Here is a 19,695-nt window from a genome sequence, read left to right on the forward strand (position 1 = left end):
AAGCATGAACAGGGAAGTGGGGCTGAGACCTACCACACTCATTCCCCTGGCGGTTCTCATGCACGTTCTGAACTGGAGCCCCAGAGGTGCCAGGCGGGTGCAACTGCTTGGCTGAATGTTGTGTCCCTGGGGCAGGCGATTGGGCCAGCCAGCTGGGGGAGGGAGGGTGGTAAAGGACGTACCAAGGTCAGGTGAGGTTTCTCCTGCCCAGATTGTCTTTCTCCCTCTGCAGTGATTTTCCGGCCAGGCAGGAAGCAGGAACCTGAGCAAACAGTGGCTCCATGAATTATTTAGCTCGTGGAGCTCCTCAGTCAGGCCTCATGGGAGCCTGCAATCTCTTCCTCCTTGTGACGGGGGCACCCTGCGGGGGGGCGGGGGAACAGGTTAGCTGGCCAAGAGGCTGGGGAGCTGCTTGTCAGCCCCCTGGGCAGCCGGAGTCAAACCCCCATTTCAGAAAGAGGGACTGTGGTCAGGTATTTACCCCATGGCACTGGGGCTCCGGACACCTGGGTTCTCTCCCCGGGGCTTTGTGCTGGAGTCGGCGCTCGGGCTTGGGCACATCAGTTAGGTGAAGTGGCTCCACTGCCACCGGCTCCATGTTTGAGTTGTGCCCGTGGGCCCTTCCCTGTAATGCCAGAGCCAGGAACCATCAGCTGAGCCCAGAAGAAGGAGCCCCATGCTGGGCCTGGGGCCGCACAAGGAGAGACTCAAGAGGCTTTTCTGTCTCCCAGCCCACTGCCCAGAGGGTGGCAAAGGGGCTCGTGGGCGGCCGTTCCACAGGTGCCATTAACCAGGGCACTGCGGCCAATAGCACGCAGCCCTCGCAGGGCAGGGAGCAGCAGCGAGAGCCCTGGGCTGCCATTCCTCCTGGGCACGATGCCAACGTGTCCCCTTCTGGCAATGGAGCGCCCACCCCTTCTCGGCAGGCAACCGGGCGTTGGGTCAGGAGCAGCTTCCAGGCAGAGCTTGTCGGACTCCTTCTCTGGCTCCGGGGCAGACCTGCCAGGCCTAGCAGAGGAAGGGCACCGGGCGTGGGTGTGAGAGGCGATGTCAGCCTGGCGCATGCAGGGTCCGACCGCACTGCCAGTAGCTGCTGCACCAAGATAAGAGGAGCCCAGGCAGGAAATGGGCTATTTGAGCCCAAGTGGGGCTCTGCTGGGCCTGGGGCTCCGGGGCTGCCTGGGGTTCAGCTCACGGCCCAGCTCTGGGCCGAGGCTGCTCAATTAATCTCCCAGCCCCTGCCTGGAGGGGCATGGACCAGGATGGGGTCCTGGGCTGAGCACCTGATAGACAGCTTCAGGGCAAGGGTTGCAGTCTGCACTTCGGACATCCCCACACAGACATACACCCTGGCGCTGCAGGTCCATACTGCACCCCCGCACATTGGTGCACAGCCTGCCGCTTGCTCACACACACCGCCTACGCTCTGTCCTGCCCCCTCCCCTTGCACGTGCTCTCACACACACACACTTGTGCACACACTGCCCAGCACACTCACCATCGCTCTCTCACACAGCCTGCCAAGTGTGCGCACACTTGTCTGCATGTGCCTCATTACAAAGGCACTTGTCACCCACCCAAGGGCTCTCCCACGGTCCTATCATTCTCCAAGCCTCATGGTGGAAGGAGGCTCCTGCTCACTGCCCACTCCTGGCTGCTGGCTTGATTGTGCTGTTATCTGCTCAAAGATCAGTGTACAGGTTACTGAGTAAACCTGGGGGCAGAGGCTGAGAGAAGAGCTGAAGGCACCCTCAGAAGTGGGGCTGGGCAGGTCTTCCCCCCCCTCCCCATCGGCAGTGAGACCTGCCCGGAGGTGTCCGGGGCAGCAGCATCTGGTCTGTAAAGTAAAGGCACAGAGCCGGGCAGGGGGCTGCTTTCCACTTGGTCACGATTTGAGCCTCTGGCTTTCCTTTCCCTGCCTCCTGGGTTTACAGTGGGCAGCCCCCTTGCCCTACAGCCATTCCTATAGCCCCAGCAGCTCTGGCAGGAGCTTAGGCCCTTCCAGTGTCTCCCCAGGGCTCTGCCTGGCCCCCCGGGTCCCTTTTGGAGAGTGGATGGTTGTGCTCGGGGGCTGGGGTAGGTTAGAACTAACCCCACGATCTGCACCACAAGCCCTGCAGTGGGAGTTGGTGGGTTTCTCATGGTTCTGAGCCATGGGGGCGCAGGGGCTGGTATTCACTCAGCATGTGCAGCCCCGCTGGGTCAGACTGTAAAGGTTTGAGAAATGCGCAGGTGACAGGGTCACAGATCCCATGCTCAGGCCCCCCCCTCCAGAGAGGACATGGTGCGACACCGCACAGCGTCACTTAGCAGCCCCCGCTGCCCACCCCTGTTCTCTCTCTGCTTAGCGCTCACCCCTGCTCTCTTCTCTGGGCTGCTTTGTTTTCTGTGCACTTAGAAATCTTGAACCAGCCCTGGCCCCGGCCAGGCAAACCAGACTCAACCCAGGCCCCACATGCCCACAGGGGCCCTGCTCTAACCACCATGCAGGGACTGGAAGCCAGGGCCCCACAGATTTCTGGGTCCCCCTTTCTGAAAGCCCAGATCCAACTCAGTAACCAGCCGACTGCACCCAGCTAAACCCTCCAGGCCGGCAAGCAAACCAGGCTAGTAGACACATGCCCCTGCATTGCCTGCCCTGCAGTGACCCACACATCCCACTTCACTCCCAGCTCCATGGGGGAAGGGCAGAAAATGGGAAGCGGGGAGGATTTGGCTGTTATCAATGGCTCTGGTAACATATTAACAGCCCCGAGCTGGGAAAGGCCAGAGGTCGGTTGCTTGATGCAGGCTGCTCTGGACCTGCCTGGTCTAGTTTGCAAGGACACAGCGATTCCCCAGGCTCACAGATCCCCCAGTTGGGGAACCAAACCGAACTGGGCCCTGCCAGCCAGCCAGCTGCACCATGGCTCCCTTCCCCGCCACTACCCAGCCTGCAGCTCCAGCTCTGGAAGGTGCATGTCAGGGGAGGCCCCAGGGCCCAGCCCGCAGGCTCCCAAGGGGGCTGCCACCCCAGCCAGCTGGTGTTTACCAGGCACCTCGCCAGCAGCAAGGGGGTATCCAAGCAACGCATGTGTGTTTAAGCTCCTCGTGGCCACGAACTGCCTCCTAAACACACCCCGCTGCCCTTTCCAGCAGCCCATCCAGGGAGCACAAAGGGCGGAGGGGACGGGAAACCCAGCTGCCTCCAGCCCTCACAAGTGCTTGCCTTTGATGCCATGGCGGCGTTCATGGTATTGTTTATGGCCCTCCACCCTGAGCCACGTAAACCAGGTCCCAGCCGAGACGCCCAGCTGGGGCTGAGCGTGGGACTGGGCCCAGGCCCAGCTGCAGGCTGAGCCCTCCTGGGCGAGGCACTGGGCAGGGGGGCCCTGGCTAACGTCTAGGACGGGCGTCGGGGGGTAGAGAGCCCTGCTCGGTGCAAGGAGCCCGCGGTGGTTACTTTAGTGACTCCGGCTTCCAACCGCTGCTCCTATTAGCCAGTCCCTTGTCAGCCAGTCCCTGCCCTGGGGGCTGCTCAGGACAGGGCGAGCTGGCGAAGGCGGAAGTGATGGACCAGAGCGTTTGGGGTACATACAGCGAGGGTGGGGGTAACATGCGCTCTCCAGACAGGTCTGACTAGCCCAGCTGTGTTCAACCTGCAGCGGCTGCTCAGAAAGGCTGTAATCTGCCTGGGGAGGGCTCAGACTGTCGTGGGTTATGACTACACTTGAAACACTCATGCGTAGGGCTAGGTCAGCAGCTCCAGCTCTCAGGGGGGGATTTTTCAGGGTAGATCAGCGCTCGGAGGCTCCCACCCTGGCTACTGCCCAGCCCGTTGGATCAGCACTTTGTCCTGCCTGGCCTTGGGCTCCCTGGGCTGCCAGCAGGTGAGAGGTGTGAACAGTACAGATCCTCTCGCGCCTGGCAGGCAGGGCTCGGGCTCGCTCTGTTCAGCCCACTGGCATAGAAGGAGTGGCCGCGGGGGCTGTGCCCAGCTGATGCAGACCCTGGCCCTGCCCTCTCGCATGGCACAGACTGCTCCGGCCACACGCCTAGGGCACGGAAGGGAAGGGAGTGAACAATGAGCCAGCTGGCTGAGGGGCTCGTAATGTGCCATCCAATTCGGCCGCCCTGCCTGTACTGAGAGCCATGGTCTCCACGCGTCTCAGACAGCACAGCTCAGGGGCTAGCTGCATAGCGCTGGGCACGTCAACTGCAGCCAGTGACCGCCTAGGGTCGCGGCCCGTGGGGCTTTGCTCAGGCACCATTGCTTCATACCCAATCCCCTGGATACGATGGGCAGAGGGGCACCGGGGAGTGACCCCAGTAATGACAGGCGAGGCCCCCTCCAAGGCAGCAGGGAACTGCTGGCTCCAGCATGCTCTCTGCAGTGCGAAAATGCCAGCCAGAAATAGGGATTTTTCCTCTGGCTTCTCAGTGTGTGGCCAAGGCTGAAGATTAGCCCACAGACCTGGCCGCTTCCACTGCCTGCTGCTCTTCTGGAACCTAACTAAGGTCCTGAAACCACTGGTGATTCTCAGTCCAGCTCTGAGGGCCCGTCCTAGGGAAACCTGGGCACTAGCTGGCACCCTGCTGGCACAGCAGAGATGTCAGGGTCCAGTATGGCCATTGCAGAGCACGGCTGCGGAGACCAAAGGTCACCCCCATGGTGGAAGGCTGTGGCTCCAAGCAGACTCGGCTTTTTGTGTTATGCAGTGCTTAAAAATCACAGCTCTTAAATGTGAGCTCTTGTAGCCTGAATGCAAAGGACAACGCAGCTATGTGGATCCATGCGACACCGGGCCCAACCTGGTTTATCCAACCTATATCTGCTTGGGCAACAGAGGATGCCCGTCGGCAGGCCTGTCTGCCCAGCACCTTCCACCAGCACTGAATCTCCGTTTGAAAGAAAACCCAAGAATGGAGCGACGCAATGCTGTCGTCAGAGCCGGCCGGACCCAGGCAGGCAGGGGCTGTGGAGCAGATCAACACCAACAGGAAATCTTTTGTGCAAACACTGCGAGCAAAGCCAAAGTGACACCTGATGGTCACTGAACAGCCCTGCCTTTGTCCAGGAGCAGCAGGTGAAGCAAATCGGCTTCTAACGACTCCCTCTGCCAAGAGGGACCCTGCTGGGGAATCCAGCACAGCAGGGGTGGGGGCTCAGTGCACTTTGGATTCTTTCCCTATGTCCTCGCTTGCTGTTGGAGGAGAAAGTGGGTCAGTGGGCGAGTGAATTGGCCGGTCCCAAGGTGGCTGGCAGAGCGTACCCCATGGGCACCTGCTACTGGGGTCTGCAGCTTTTCATTCACATTGGGCGACCCCAAGTGACCCCTACTGGATGATCTCGGGGTACCTCCCCGGACCACAACTGCACTGTGCCATGCAATCCCTCCCACCCCAGCTGTCACATAGGGCGAGCTGCCAGAGCATCCGCAGGAAACCTGGCATGAGCTGAGGGCCCCGCGAGCAAGGCAGCCACACGCCAGCCTGCCAAGGGGGCTGTCATAAACAGATAGCTAAGGGTTAATGTCTCTTTCACCTGAAGCACCTGACCAGAGGACCAATCAGGAAACCGGATTTTTTCAACTCTGGGTGGAGGGAAGTTTGTGTCTGAGGTCTTTGTTTTCTGTCTGCCTGCTTTCTCTGAGCTTTGGAGAAGTAGTTCTGTTTTCTAATCTTCTGTTTCTAAGTGTAAGGACAAAGAGATCAGATAGTAAGTTATATGGTTTCTTTTCTTTGGTATTTGCATGAATATAAGTGCTGGAGTGCTTTGATTTGTATTCTTTTTGAATAAGGCTGTTTATTCAATATTCTTTTAAGCAATTGACCCTGTATTTCGTCACCTTAATACAGAGAGACCATTTGCATGTATTTTTCTTTCTTTTTATATAAAGCTTTCTTTTAAGACCTGTTGGAGTTTTTCTTTACTTCAGGGAAATTGAGTCTGTACTCACCAGGGAATTGGTGGGAGGAAGAAATCAGGGGAGATCTGTGTGTGTTGAATTGGCTAGCCTGATTTTGCATTCCCTCTGGGTGAAGAAGAAAGTGCTTCTTTTTTCCAGGACTGGGAACGGAGAGGGGGAGTCACTCTGTTTGGATTCACAGAGCTTGTGTCTGTGTATCTCTCCAGGAGCACCTGGAGGGGGGAAGGGAAAAAGGATTATTTCCCTTTGTTGTGAGACTCAAGGGATTTGGGTCTTGGGGTCCCCAGGGAAGGTTTTTCAGGGGGACCAGAGTGCCCCAAAACACTCTAATTTTTTGGGTGGTGGCAGCAAGTACCAGATCCAAGCTGGTAACTAGCTTGGAGGTTTTCATGCTAACCCCCATATTTTGGACACTAAGGTCCAAATCTGGGACTAAGGTTATGATAGGGGCGCAGGGTGCTCACGAGGGGCCCTTTCCCAGCAGTCTCCCCGCCAGGGCTGGCTCTGCTTCCACACTGACTGCCTTTGGAGGCGCAGCAAGAGCTGCAGCTAGTTCCCTCTCCCCGGGGCTCTCTGTAATTGTTCCCAGTGAACTTCAGCTGCTGCTCTCAGCCCAGCCCCTGCATCGCCTCTTTCTCTGCACCTGGTACAAACACCTGCAGAGGCCGGGGCTAGGGGAGGGGCCCTTCCACTTCACCCAGGGTTTGCAGAGGAAAGCGGGACAGACACCTGCTCAGCACAGAGTGAGCCTTGCTATCCATGGAGCTGCTGCCTGAGCCAGGCAGGCCCTTCCTCACCCACCGGCATGGCGGAGCCAGGGTGCTGCAGCCCCAGGGACTGTATTTGCTCAAGGGGCCTTGCTTGCTGTGGGCCTCCTGCAGTGCAACTGTAAGATGGAGCTAGGCCAATGCGCAGAGGTAAAAGCTCAGGGGAATGAGGGGCTTCCATGGAGTGGTGCGTGCAGGGAGCCCAGGAGCCGGGGGGGGGGGGGGGGCGGGTGTTGCACTATACTTCCAAGAGCACAAGCACCAGGCACTGATTGAACTGGTCCAGTCAGGCCTCCAGCTGACACAAGCCCTGTGTCTGGCCAGCATGTGTCACCCGGCAGACAAATTCTAGAGCTGCATTAGACACAGGGGAAAAACTTTCTTTCAATGAACCCTGGTGAAACCTCCCCAAAGGCCCAGCAAGAACAGCGCTGGCTGGGCCTGATCAGTCAAATTACCCTGGAAAAGTGAGGAAACCAGCTGTCACGTAGGGCGAGTGTTTCACCGGTGTGGGAAACGCCAGGTGTATCACAGGCGTCCTGTGGATCCAGATCGGGGTCAGGGCCCTCCATGGAGCTGGGCCCTGGAACCCACGCAACCAAGAGCGAATCCCTGCCCCAAAGAGCTTCCAACCCAGGTAGTAACAGTCCCGTGGGCTGGAGAGCTGGGGCCTAAGCCAACCTGATTACAGACCAAGCCCCACCTGAGGGGACTGGGCACTTCCCTACAAAGGGCAGAAGGTGGCTGCAGCAGACAGGGAGAAACTGGCTTGAGGGGTGACAAAGCCCAGCTGTGAGGAGAACCAGGTAGACTGCTCGGAGCAGGGAGGCCTGGGAGAGACCCGGCTTAAGCAGGGAAGAGACTGGGAGACGTGTGAAGGTAAGAGGCTTACTAGGAAGTGGCCCAGGAGAAAGCAGAAGACCTAGCTATGACATATGGGGCTTGGGGCTAAAGCCCAGAGGTTGGGGGGGAGGGGGCAACTCTTCCAGGGGGGCTACAAGCTGAGCCCTGAAGGCAGACTGAGGAATAGCCCAGAGAGGTGGGAGGGTTTGTTCAGCTTGGGACTCTCACTTTGGACAGCGGTGACCTCGGAAGGGGGGGACTGAAGATGGTGACCCAGCTGAGTCACTGGAAATCCCCGTGGGGCTGGGGGGGAGGGCTGGAGAGCTGCTATGCCACAGCTGGCCACAAGGGGGTGCCTAGCAGGCCCGGCAATGGGGCAGGGCAGGGGGCAGTCACTGGCAGGGGGGGTCCCAGTTCTCAGCAAATAGGGACACAGAGCAGAGGCTGGATCAGCTGGAGCCGGGCATGTGGTGCCTCTCCCTGGGATCCTGGGTGCGCTGGGCCAGAACCTTTGCCAAGTCCCCATGATGACACAGGAGGCAGCTGCCAGATTTTCATCTTGCTGACTTTGGGACAGGGTGTCCCACTCTGCTGGGCTGCAGGGCAGGCAGGGCTGAGTGCTCAGCCCGGAGAGCAAGAGACAAACACAGGCAGGGGGAATGAGTCCCGCTCCGGCGGCCCCGCCAGCCTGTGCTATGGAAGCAGCAGGACTGGCAGGCCCAGGTCTCATCAGCTCAGGCGAGGGCCAAAGAACGCTGCCCAGCAGGGCAGAGAGGGGAGTTTGGTGCAGGGGTTCGGTGGGCCCAATACAGGGAGGTGCCAAGCGCCCTCTGCTCGCTGACCCCACCCTGCCATAATCCTCCCCCCGTCCAGGTGGCTGCAGGGCTGGTTGGATTCCCCCAGCCTGTTCCATCACAAACAGCTGCTGAGCAAAGAGCCCTCTGTGCTGGGCCCAATGTGCCAACCTCTGGGGCCATTGATCTGCCCAGCAGCCAGGTTCTGCGCCTTCCGGGTGGCTAAGCCCTGGGCTGGAGCAGCCAGCGGTGTGCTGGGCGGGGGTGCAGCACGCTGCCTGGAGTCAGAGGAACCGGGGGTTGTTTCAAGCCCATGAACCGTGGTCTGGAGAGGGGCAGGGTGGGGCAGAGTGAAAGTTGGTGGAAGGGGGGCAGCTGCTGGGCTCCCTCACTTGGCAATGCCACCTCAGGAGCATGGGTTGGGGGCACTAGGCTGGTTACACAGGGCATGGAGCAGGCAGATCCAGCGCCCTGATGCGCACACCCAACACCCCATGAGGCAGGGATTCATATTCCTTCCTGCCCCCGTCTCCAGGCTGGCTCCGGGTTATGCTGGCAGAGGCTCCAACCACAACCCTTTGCAGGCTGTGCCAGGGTAGAACGTGAGCCTCCCTCCGGCCAGGAAAGGTCACTGCAGTCAGGCTGGGAGAGGGGGCAAGTGGCCAAGCCCCTGGAGCTAATCTCTCTGGGGCAGTGCTCGCAGAGCCCAGGCCTGTGACTAGTGCATCAGGGAAGAGCCTGACAGGCACCAGCCATAATTACCCCTTGGAGAGATGCATGCAGCCGGTGGGGCGCAGCCCATCTCCTAGCACAAGGCCCCAGCAGCTCAGGCTGGGTACAAGCCACAGAGTGTCTGTTCAAACAAGCTGGGGCTTCTGTCCTGGGTGGAGTGTGTCTGGGGGATAGGCGGCAGGTCCTTTGCAGGAACCAGTCAAAGGCAGCCTGATGTCTGGCCCAGAAAACCTCAGGACACCCAACAGCTTAGCCCCTGCCCCCCAAACGAGCTGTCACCCACCTTCCCCAGGGGCACTGGAGCTCCTGGCCTCAAGACCGGGATCCATCCTGAGTCTAACACATGGGGGGAGCCCCAGCCCTGCTGAATGCAGAGTCCTGTGCTCAGCCTCACCACCTTGCTCCTGGAAGTGGTGCCAGGGAGCTGGGATGGGGGAGGCACAATGGCTAGAAAGGGAGGATCCCAGGGGAACTAAAAGCTGTTAAAACTGGAAGGGAACCCCCTCAGGGACCAGGGGAGGGGAGGGCTGGGAACTGCATGTGTGCAGGACCTACTCAGAACAGTGGCTTGCTGAGAAAATGCCCCAAAGTCATTCTCTTCCCCACTTGTCTGGGTGAGAGCAGAGGAGCTGGGTAAGGGGACCCCAGCACAGGGACAGAGGAGCAGCCTCACTACCAGGCAGAAGCTGCAGGAGGAGCATCCAGCATGGAGGCAGACAGAGGGCTAAGGAGCAGCTGAGGAACTCAGCCTGACTTGGGGCGAGGGGAGGGTATGGATGGGGGCCCCCATTGTGCCACGCAGACAGGCCTGCCAGGGACAGACCAAAGACATGCTGCCCTCTTTAGCACCACCCCGTGACAGTCGGACCAACCTTCCCAGGGGAATCCCACCTCAAACCCTGGTTTTCTCCATAGCACATGGGGAAACTGAGGCACAGGCACACACAGAGCCCACAAGTCGCCCAGCAAGGCTGCAACGAGAACCCGGGAGTCCTGAGTTTCAACCAGTGCTGTTAGCACACAGCCCGTCTGCCTCGGGCTATGGAACGAGCCATGCACCTAGCAGGAGCTCCCTCTCCCGGCTGTAGCGATGGGCGCAGTAGCCACGTGATAGTCTCCCCTTGCCAGAGGCCAGCAGTCATGCCCACGGTGGGGAATGCAGGCCAAGGGGAGGGGGCCAGGGGCTTGGCTAGCCAGGTCATGTGCTGGGTGCAGGCTGCCACCTGCAGGGGAGTCGTTGCTATTGCAGGGCAGGGAAGGAAGCAGACCCCTGCTCGGGGATTAGGGGCAGGAAAGGTGGGTTAAGATGGGTGAAGAAATGCAGAGGGAGATTTCCATTCGTTTTCCTGCTGTTTATTGAGTTTGGCTGAAGAAGCAAACATCCCCCAGCTCAGGCTGGGAGTCGCAGCCTGCCGGCTCTGCAGCCACCACTTGGGCCTGCCCTGCCTGTGCCCGGTGAGGGTGAGGTGGTCCAGGGCACAAACAGGCAGCGCCGTGTGAGACTGCCCCTTCAAGAGTGTTTCCTGTCAGCAGGTTCGGCACCTCCGGGCGCTGGCCCAGTGAGCTCCCCCAGCCAAGAAGGCAGGCGGTACTCGGAGAGCAGCAGGGATGCATGGTCACAAATGGGTTTTTCCAGCACCTTCCTTTACCCTCCCTTCCGCACACAGCCAAGGCCATGGCACCGTGCCTGCCTCCTGCTGCTAACAGTGTCGCCTCTGGGCTGAGCCTGCGAGTGACAAGGAGCTGATCCCAAAGACTCAGGTCTGGGGGCTGGAGTGACCTGCACCCTCCCGTCACAGGTGGTTCTGCTCCAGCAGGAAGGCGGCAGAGCAGAGTTCTGGGGCCTGATGCAGCATGTTACACCAGGTGAGGGCTGGCTGCTGTCACTGCTTGGCTAAGAGCCTTGTGCTCCACACACTGAGGGAGGGGCTGTGAGATCCTGCCCTCCTGGGCCTGCGTCCTGGTGACTCAGTCAGACTGACTGGGGAGGGCTCCTCACCCTACAGCAGATCCCTGGAGCACCTGAGGACACCTCTCACCATATCAGCATCCCCACGTGTACTCAGAGACCAAGGCCACATCTCCCCCCCACAAGACACCACTGGCTGCCCGAGGGCTCAGACTGGCTTCTCCTGCTTGTCCCCTGCGAGGCAGCTCTCGGGCGCCTGCTGCTGTCTGCGTTTCTTTAGGTTCCTGTAGGCCTGGATGACCCTCTCCCTCTCCTCCTCCATGATGCGCTGGCGAGCGAGGGACATGGGGACAGCTTTCCGGGCAGGAGCTGCGTGGCCAGGAGCCAGGAGAGCCGTCAGCAGGAGCTGCCTCGGACGAGCCTACAGAAATGGAAAGAGAACCACTGTTAAGGGACAGAGGGTCAATGCCAGGAATGGAGCCCACCGCAGAGCAGGGCGCAGGGAGAAGGCACCTGCCAAAGGGCAGCGACTGATGCCAGGGGCTTCCAAGTCTCTACTGTCAAGAAAATTCCTACTAAGCTCAAGAGGCCCCATGGTGCCAGCAGGCTGGTTCCACTCCGCTTTCGTCCTTCTGGAAAGCTGGCTTCAAATCCAGGGCCCTGGAAAGAGAGTTCGGCAACCCCACAACTTGCAAATTCTGCTTGAGAGACCCAGGCAGATGGGGGGTGGGGGGGGAAAAGAAGGGAGGGCTGAGGGTCAGATTGAGCAGCACTGGCAGGGCTGGGTGACAAGCCCAAGGCTGAAATGAGATGGGAGCAACAGTTTACCTTCTCTTTGTTTACCCCCTTTCTGGGCTTCACGGTAAGCACTGGCGGCTGCATGGCGACCTCACCAAACTGGACTGGATCTGAAAGGAAGGGGCGGGAAGGAGACAAACGTTTCTTGAGATCTCGGTCGTGGTGCAAGTGTAGCCCATAGGATTATTTTGCTAGCTATTATATCCTCCTAATCCAGCTAGCAGTATTAATTAATGTTTCCTTTTCCAAAATTAATCCATTTCATTCTTCCTTTATCAGTATTAATTCCTTGGAATTTAGGGTGCATTGAGGCATGTGTTTCCTAATAATGAGTTTTGCTGAAATGCAAGAAGCCTACTGGCCTGTAAGATCTGCTATGTAGCAGAAACTGGAATTAGTTATAAATATGTCAGCATAAAAGCTGGCAACCCTTGGCACTGATAAGAATGGTCCCTGAACTTTGGGGAACCAAAGGGAGGAACTATCCACATCATATCACAGGTTTATTCGGCTTCTACAACCGGTTGGTAACCACAGGGTACACCACAACTCGCGGCCATCCAGAGAGTCTAGGCTGGCAGTTTTGGAGTGAGAGAATCCTTATTAATATATTTAGAAAGTAAGTGTCATAATCCACTAACCTATAGGAGAAGGGTCCCCATAAATTTCTTAGGATACAGAAACAAGATTTGAGTGTAGTAGGTTGGGCCTAAATTATATCGGTCAGGATCCTATAAAATACCTTGTAAGACAGCGCTTAGTAAGTTAGAATTTAGAGGAGTGAAAACAAACCTAAGATCTTCTAACTCCTAAAGCTTCGGTTTCGTGGAGTGCTTGTCATCAATCTTCTATCACGCTGTCAGCTCAGCTCGTGCAGTGAAGTAGAACTACTCAACATTCCTAACCATTGGGAAAGCCAGCACCATCGTGTAATCAGGCCTGCCAGGAGTGAGGCTGGTCCTTCACCTCCTATTACTAGGCTCCCAAGGAAGGGGGTGAGTATGTTATAAAAATGTTACCACCAGAAGTTTTGAAATTCATTTACCGTTTTGCAGTTATAAGTTTCATTATATTTTTATGTTAAAGGCAATAAAGATTTTATCAATTTGGTATTGTCCTCAGTGTACGTGTTCTTGCCAAGCACCCCAAGAGTCCTCTCCCAATACAGAACTCTCTGAGTTCTTAAACTCTGTAGTCTAAATTGGACAGAAACCTGTAAATCTTCTGGTCAAATGTGATCAGTGGCGAGCCATAAAAACGAACCCATCAAATTCAGGTCAACAGGAACCAGCAGAGACACCCAACAGCTCCCACCACCCCAAAGCTTTTTAAAGACCCAGCATATACAGTGATTGCTGCTGAAATGCAGCCACCTCTGGGGAGAGCCGCTTTGAACAGTGCTGCAGAACAGCACAGCACAGGGAGCGAAGCAGAATGCCAAGCTTAACAAGGATCTGCGGGCAGCATTTCGCGAGGCAGGCTGGAGGAAGTACTGCCCCATCAGCAAGCTATTGGCTGGGCCCCACATTGTGTTCCCAGGAAGCTCCCTGGGCATATGCAGCCCATCACAGAGCCAGGACAATGAGGAGCCAAGGAAGCAGAAGAACTTGGGACCAAATTTCAGGTAACGCAAACCTCCTCTACACCCCTCTCCCATCTGCAGACCCCTCCCCCTGGGTATGGCAGAGAGACAGGGCTCCATGCTCCAGCCCTGTGCCCAGAGCCAGCGCAGCACTGCCGGTCCGTACCCGCTCCTACCTTGGAACAAGGCCTTCTCCAGCATTGCTGCTTTCTTCTCCTCTCTCTTCTTTCGCATTTTCTCCAGTCGTTTATTCTGAAATCTAAGGATGCCGAGCCGGGTCATTCAGAAGGAAGGGAGAGCTTATTAATAAAAGGGTGCTGGGAGGAAGGGTGCTAACGCTCTGATTAGAACAGACCCGTCTACAGGATTTAAACCTGACTCAGACTGGGAGCTTCCAGGGCAGAGGGTGTCTCTAATTACTACTGGGTGCAGCACCTTCTGAACTGGGGTCCCCCTATCTTTAACCTGACACTATCCCTTTAAGAGCTGACAACTCCACTCCCTCACCTCCAGGGGCACCCCCCCCACCCCAGCCTTCTGGGTATCACCCAGGTGCTGCAGCCTTCTCAGAACAGGTCTGCAAAGGCTGCCCTGCGTGAGCGCAACACCAGCTGCTGGATGGCTGACAATGGACGATGCTGCCCCCTGGAGGGAAAGTTCCTGTACTGGCCCCAGGGGGAGGATAGGACCAGTCTCTGCCATGGCTGGTGTCAGTTAATTTCTCCCTCTGGGGACTGGCTTGGTCTTCTCCCCAGGCAACATCAGAGCATTCCAGCATAAGCTTCCCCCCAGACCTACTCCTTCTTCTTCTGTGACTTCTCTGGGGCCGGCTCCTCAGTCTCAGGCTTGCGCTGCAGCTGGTTTTTGGTAAGAAACAGGACGTGCTGGGTCTCCTGCTCCATGCGCTGGATGTAAGCCGACACCGACTCTTGCTTCCGCCTCTTGAACTTGGGCACGGGAATATCATCCTGGGCCGCAGGCTTCCTTTTGCTCGCTGCAGCCAAGATCACAACACATTTGACAGAGGAAGGGAGAAGAAAGATCTGTGGACTCTGCCCATCCCAGGCACAACAAATCCTAGGGACGTAGGATCTAGATAGGGTGTTTGCACCTGCTACTCCCGTTGGAAGCTGACACAGAACCTGACTCCTCTGATGTTTAGAATCTGCTCCGCAGCCTCAAGCTGCCACTCAGCAACCCTTTGGGCTTGGCCAGAACAAAGCAGGTTCCAAGATACTGGACAGTCGTGTACATCCAAATCCTCTCCCCTGCCCGTTCTTCTAGCCTCACTAATCTCAGACATCGCTAGAGTGGCAGCACCAAATATCCAAGACCCTGATAAAGAGCAAGAGACACGGAAGTGCTGTCCCCAGTTTTCACGTGGGGAAGGGCAGCCCAGAGAAACAATGACCTGCCCAGCCTCTGTGGTAAATCTGGGAATTTGGAACCCAGATTTTTTTCGTTCCCAAGAAGAGCTATAAACTCTCCTGTGTCAGAGCATGAGATGACCAGCAACTGACAAGGGGTAGGAGGAACAGAACCTGGCAGCAGATGATGCCAGAACTGCCTCCTCCAGGGTCTCTGCTACTTGCTGGTACTGGCCACCCCTGGAACCAAAATATTCAATGGAAGGGACCTCTGGTGGGGCCACGTCCCATTTTCAGTGAAGTCAATGTAACTAGTGTAAACTAGACCTAGTCTGAGTGTGGTGGGATCTTTCAGGTGGGTTAATAAGGCCCCAGGGATCTTGGCCTTTACCTGCTTTCCTTCTCCTCCTGTTCTTGGGGTTCTTCATCTCTTCTCTGCTCTTGATGAGCTCCCGAAGCCGATAAGGGATTTCCTGCTCATCAACATGTTTGGGCTTTGAGTTGGTTTTCTTCTTCTCGTGGCTGAAAAGGAAGAGACCAACCGTGGTCAGAAGCCAGGACAGGGAAAGGTGCAGCACGCAGGGCCAAGTAAATAGGAGGCAGAGTCTGAGCTGAGAAACAGGCCCAGTGGACTGGGTTTGTCTATCCAGCTGACTGTCCCTCTTCTCACTGAGGCAAGGCAGGTGAGGTAATATGTTTTAGTGGACCAGCTTTTGTTTGTCAAAAGAGACAACCTAGTGAGCTGACAGAGCTCTGCAGCAGGTTTAAAACAAACAAGAGGAAGTATTTCTTCACACAGCGCACAATCAACCTGTGGAACTCTTTGCCAGAGGATGTTGCGAAGGCCAAGATCATAACAGGGTTCAAAAAAGAACTAGATACATTCATGGAGAATTGGTCCATCAATGGCTATTAGCCAGGATGGGCAGGGATGGTGTCCCTAGCCTCTGTTTGCCAGAAGCTGGCAATGGGCAACAGGGTATGGATCACTTGATGATCACCTGCTCTGTTCATTCCCTCTGGGGCACCTGGCATTGATCACTCTCGGAAAACAGGATACTGGGCTATATCGACCTTTGGTCTGACACACTAGGGCTGTTCTTCAGCGTAAGCTCGACAGCTCATCTCTCTCACCAACAGAAGCTGGTCCAACAAAAGATATTTCCCCATATTGTGTCTCTGCTATCCTGGGCCCAACAGCTACGCAACGCTGCACCCCCCCCCTTCGAGGGGTTGGACTGGGCTGCTGCCTTGCCGGCCGGTAAAACAAGAGTCCCACATTCACTAGACCGGGGGTGGGGGGTAGCAGTGGGTTCCCGGAGGCAGATTCCCAAGGACCGGGGCGGGAAATGGCATCCCAGGGCGATAAGGCGGAGCCAGTCGCACACTTCAGAGGCTGGATGCAGGCGCCATTGGAGGGGGGTGTCTACTGGCCTGTGCTAGGCAGGAGCTCGCAGGAGACCAGCCCGATGGGAAGGGACCAGGCGCGCCCGGCTCGCCCCGCAGAGTCCGGGGGACCCGGAGGGGACCCCCCGGCCCGCCCCATCGAGCCCAGATACCGAGCCCGGGGCGGCACCGACCTGCCCCTGCGCCGCTCCCCCCGAACGCCGCAGCCCGAAGGCGGCGGCGGCGGCTGTTTGCCCATCGGGCCTGGGAGCAGCTTGCGCCCACGTGCGCCTCCTACTCCTCCTCGCGCCTGACTGCCCCCACTTCCGGCTGACCCCGGAGCCCCGCCCCTCCAATCCCCTACTCCCATTGGTCCGCCCCCTAGGCACCGCCTCTCCGCAACTATTGGTTCGCGCCGAGCGGAACCGATGCGGCTATTGGCTGAGGAAGCTGCTGCTCACGCGGAGGCGAGACGCGTTGTCAGGGCGCCGCGGCCTGGATGTTACTCCAGGGGGCGGCCCGGTGCGGCCGGGGCCTGGCGGGGCGGAGCAGCGCGGGCGGGGCCTGTTCCCAGGTGAGCACCGGGGCTGTGGGGGAGGGGGGTTTCAGCGGGGGGGCCTGTATGGAGGGAGGGGCAGGAGGCAGTTTGGGGGAGCAGGGTTGGAGCGGGGGGGCAGGCAGTTTGGGGGAGCAGGGTTGGAGCGGGGGGGCTGTATGGGGGAGGCAGTTTGGGGGAGCAGGGTTGGAGCGGGGGGGCAGGCAGTTTGGGGGAGCAGGGTTGGAGCGGGGGGGCTGGAGGGGGAGGGGAAGGAGGCTAGTTGGGGGAGGAGGGTTTAAACGGGGGAGGGGACTGTATGGGGGGAGGAGGCTGTTTGGGGGAGCAGGGTTGGAGCAGGGGGGCTGTATGGGGGAGGGGGAGGAGGCTGGATGGGGATGGAGGGATCTCCTGCCTGTATTTGGACCCATCTCCTCCATCCCCAATACGGGGTTATCGAGTGCACTTGGCGGACCGAATCCTGCCTTTCTCCCTGCACCCGAGCTGCTCTTGCGAGTCTTGCACACTGCTGGGCCCACCCCAGGGGCTGCGTGGATAGTCCCATCGGCACGGGTGGCCATCAGAACAATGGACCAGACCTGGCTGTGCGAAGCCGTCAGCATGTGACAGTTCAACATCTCTTGTAAGTTTGTTATTCATTGCCAGGTAAATCTACAACTCTTCAGGTGCACGCAGCGCTGGAGACTGCAGGGATGTGGGTTTCCTTTCTGGGATGGGCTCCCGCGCAGAGACCACCTAAAAAGCTGCTTCTGCAATGTTCGGAGTTTTTCCATGGACCTGACAAATGCAGATTTTAGCCACCATCTAAGCCATTCGGACACCCGAGGAGATGGCTCTCAGACTGATCCCCAGCAGAGTGACGGAGATCCCTGCGCTGCGGGGGGCTCAGAACCTTTGAAAGACACAGAGCCCCCTTTTTCCAAGCCCCCAACGCTCCTTCCCCCCACTAACTGCTGTATGAGTGGCTGCCACAACTGCGTTTGGATTGCATATGTAGAGGAGCTGCAGAAGCACTATCAGGATGGGGGAGAACAGGCCTTAGCAGCTGTGGAAAAGCACATAGAAGATGAGAACATTAAAATGATTTTAAAGATGGAAATCCGATTCCGCATGAAGAAAGACTGATGTTCACAGCCTACACTGTTGGCTTCTGCCATGGCTCCTCCTCTCCCATGGCATGACAAACTCCAGAGAGCGAGCGAGCCCATATTTATTTATTACCCTTCTCCGAAAAGGCTCCTCTTTTAACATAGTTTGTCCGTCTCCTTTTAAGCTTGGTTCTTGGGCTCAAGAGCCCAGTTTGACTACCGGTTGGAAAAGGATTGCTGTTATTTACTGGTATGAGTTACAGTTCTTGGCAGAAATTGGGTGAAAATAAATTCATGCCCGTGTGCTTAAAAATGTGAACCTCTTCTAGGCGTGTGTCTCTGTTCTGGGCTTGTGCAACGCCTACCTGGCCCTACTTCATGCTTAACGCAATGGAGTCGCTCCTGGCGCACACTGCTTTAAGAGTGTTTGTTTAACATCTAGGCTGGGAATCCCAAACGGGACAAAGAATTCAGCACTCAAATCCCACATTCTCTGGGAGTTTAAGTCCGTTAGCCCTCCTTAAAACCCCACTGTGGATTGGATAAATAGTCCTCTCTCTCCCCTGATGCATGGCCAGCTGTGCTCCCCTCTGGATCCTCAACACTACTTCCTCACCCAGCTGCTGGGTGGCTGGAGCTGAAGAGCCTAGTGCATAACCGGCAGTTCCCTGGGAGGGCCTGGGAGCCCTTTAGCACCACCCTGTTTGCTGTGTCTTTCTAAACTTATTAGAGGCTTCAGCATGTTGTAAGCACTTGTTGTTGAGGCTTTCTGTCATGTTGGCCCCTCAGATGGGTTGGCTGCCGGAGCCCAGCTTTTTTTCTCAGAGGAGGCCTCGCTGGGGTTTGTAACCTGTCCCCTCATCCTCCTGAGGAAATGGCTTTTCCCCTGGGCCAGTGGGATTTGCTGGCCCACTGGACTCAGAGCTGACTGTATTCAGCGTGGGTACCTGTCCCTGCACAAGGGGGTTTCAGCAGGTACCAAGCAGTGGCACCAGCCTTTTGCCATGCTGCTTGTTCTGGTTAACCCGAGATGGCTGCAGCTGACTTTTGGCACCCCAGCCTAGTCAGGGCAAAGTACCCAGTCCGGGCAGTGAGCGTGTGGATTTTGTCTGCATCACGGTTGAATGAAGTGTGTACGTTAGACCATTGACTGCAGATGGGATAGACTGCAAGGCGAAAGCTGGATCTGCTTGTGTTAGCAACCGGGCAGAACCTTGCGAAGCCACACTAAACCTGAGATCCTGTGTACCCCTTCTCAGCAAAGATTTAATACCGGAGCTCTAGCGAGTCGCCTGAGCCTGCACTGATTATATAGTCTGCACTGTGCCAGGCTTGCTACCACAAAGTAAAGAGAAGCTATCCTGGTACACACACAGTTAAAACCCTGTTCAGTGCCCTCACTTGGCTGGTTTTTTAATGAGTTTGCTCCCTCACCTGTTATTTTGCAGCTGTTTGTGAGAATGGGGGAGGTTCTCTTGCATGAAGAAACAACAGCAAATGGGGTTTCTCTTCTCTTCCTGGAGGGGAGAGGAAACTCCTGCAGAGGTGGCTAGGTCCATCTCAGGCACACATCTGTCCCACTCTCTTCTGTTCAGACATTCTCACTGCAGTAGAACCAGGGGGCAGAGCGTATAAATCAGCTGCTGGTTGTGGGTCCCCTTTCAGTTCTGTAAGGGGACAATAGATCCCTAGTGACACTTTGGACCTGGAGATCTCCCCCCAAAACATATCAGGTGAGTCCAGTGCACTGAACAGCCTGGCTTAGCTCAGAATTGTGAGATGAGAGCATAGCATTTATTTCCCTGGGGCAGAGGTTTCCTTGCTTGCTAGAGAGATCAATCAACAGCAAAAAGCAACTTTGGGGATTTTACAATCAAAATTGCAGCTGAGTGCTGGGCTCTGCCGGAAGGGGGCTTGCAGTCATGTGATCCTCTCTCCCTAAGAGCAGGGGTAATCAGCATTGT

At 57.0% G+C, this 19,695-nt stretch overlaps 2 protein-coding genes across 2 annotated transcripts; one reads left to right on the plus strand and one right to left on the minus strand.

Annotated features, from left to right (window-relative positions):
* Nucleotides 1-10,376: 10,376 nt before the first annotated feature.
* On the minus strand, nucleotides 10,377-16,398 carry CCDC137 (coiled-coil domain containing 137). Its single transcript, XM_030534685.1, has 6 exons — nucleotides 16,282-16,398; nucleotides 15,093-15,223; nucleotides 14,133-14,328; nucleotides 13,511-13,593; nucleotides 11,783-11,862; nucleotides 10,377-11,375 (listed from the first exon to the last, which is right to left on the minus strand). The coding sequence occupies exons 1-6, from the start codon at nucleotides 16,344-16,346 to the stop codon at nucleotides 11,163-11,165; spliced, it is 768 nt and encodes a 255-aa protein (XP_030390545.1). The 5' UTR covers nucleotides 16,347-16,398; the 3' UTR covers nucleotides 10,377-11,162.
* A 164-nt stretch (nucleotides 16,399-16,562) lies between these two features.
* On the plus strand, nucleotides 16,563-18,445 carry OXLD1 (oxidoreductase like domain containing 1). Its single transcript, XM_030534332.1, has 2 exons — nucleotides 16,563-16,661; nucleotides 17,289-18,445. Exons 1-2 carry the CDS (start codon nucleotides 16,587-16,589, stop codon nucleotides 17,766-17,768), a joined length of 555 nt encoding a protein of 184 aa, XP_030390192.1. The 5' UTR covers nucleotides 16,563-16,586; the 3' UTR covers nucleotides 17,769-18,445.
* Nucleotides 18,446-19,695: the final 1,250 nt, after the last annotated feature.

The sequence above is a fragment of the Gopherus evgoodei genome, chromosome 15, assembly GCF_007399415.2.
Source record: "Gopherus evgoodei ecotype Sinaloan lineage chromosome 15, rGopEvg1_v1.p, whole genome shotgun sequence".
In the NCBI taxonomy this organism is placed as follows: domain Eukaryota; kingdom Metazoa; phylum Chordata; order Testudines; family Testudinidae; genus Gopherus; species Gopherus evgoodei.

Bases quoted from the DNA above. Each gene is read 5' to 3' on its own strand.
- CCDC137 (XM_030534685.1), bottom strand. From the start codon at position 16,346: ATGGGCAAACAGCCGCCGCCGCCGCCTTCGGGCTGCGGCGTTCGGGGG. The intron at 15,224-16,281 runs GTCGGTGCCGCC...CTTCCTTTTCAG, and splicing joins GGGGAGCGGCGCAGGGGCAG to CCACGAGAAGAAGAAAACCA. The intron at 11,863-13,510 runs GTAGGAGCGGGT...CCTTCCTTTCAG, and splicing joins GGAGAAGGCCTTGTTCCAAG to ATCCAGTCCAGTTTGGTGAG.
- OXLD1 (XM_030534332.1), top strand. From the start codon at position 16,587: ATGTTACTCCAGGGGGCGGCCCGGTGCGGCCGGGGCCTGGCGGGGCGG. The intron at 16,662-17,288 runs GTGAGCACCGGG...ATTCATTGCCAG, and splicing joins CGGGCGGGGCCTGTTCCCAG to GTAAATCTACAACTCTTCAG.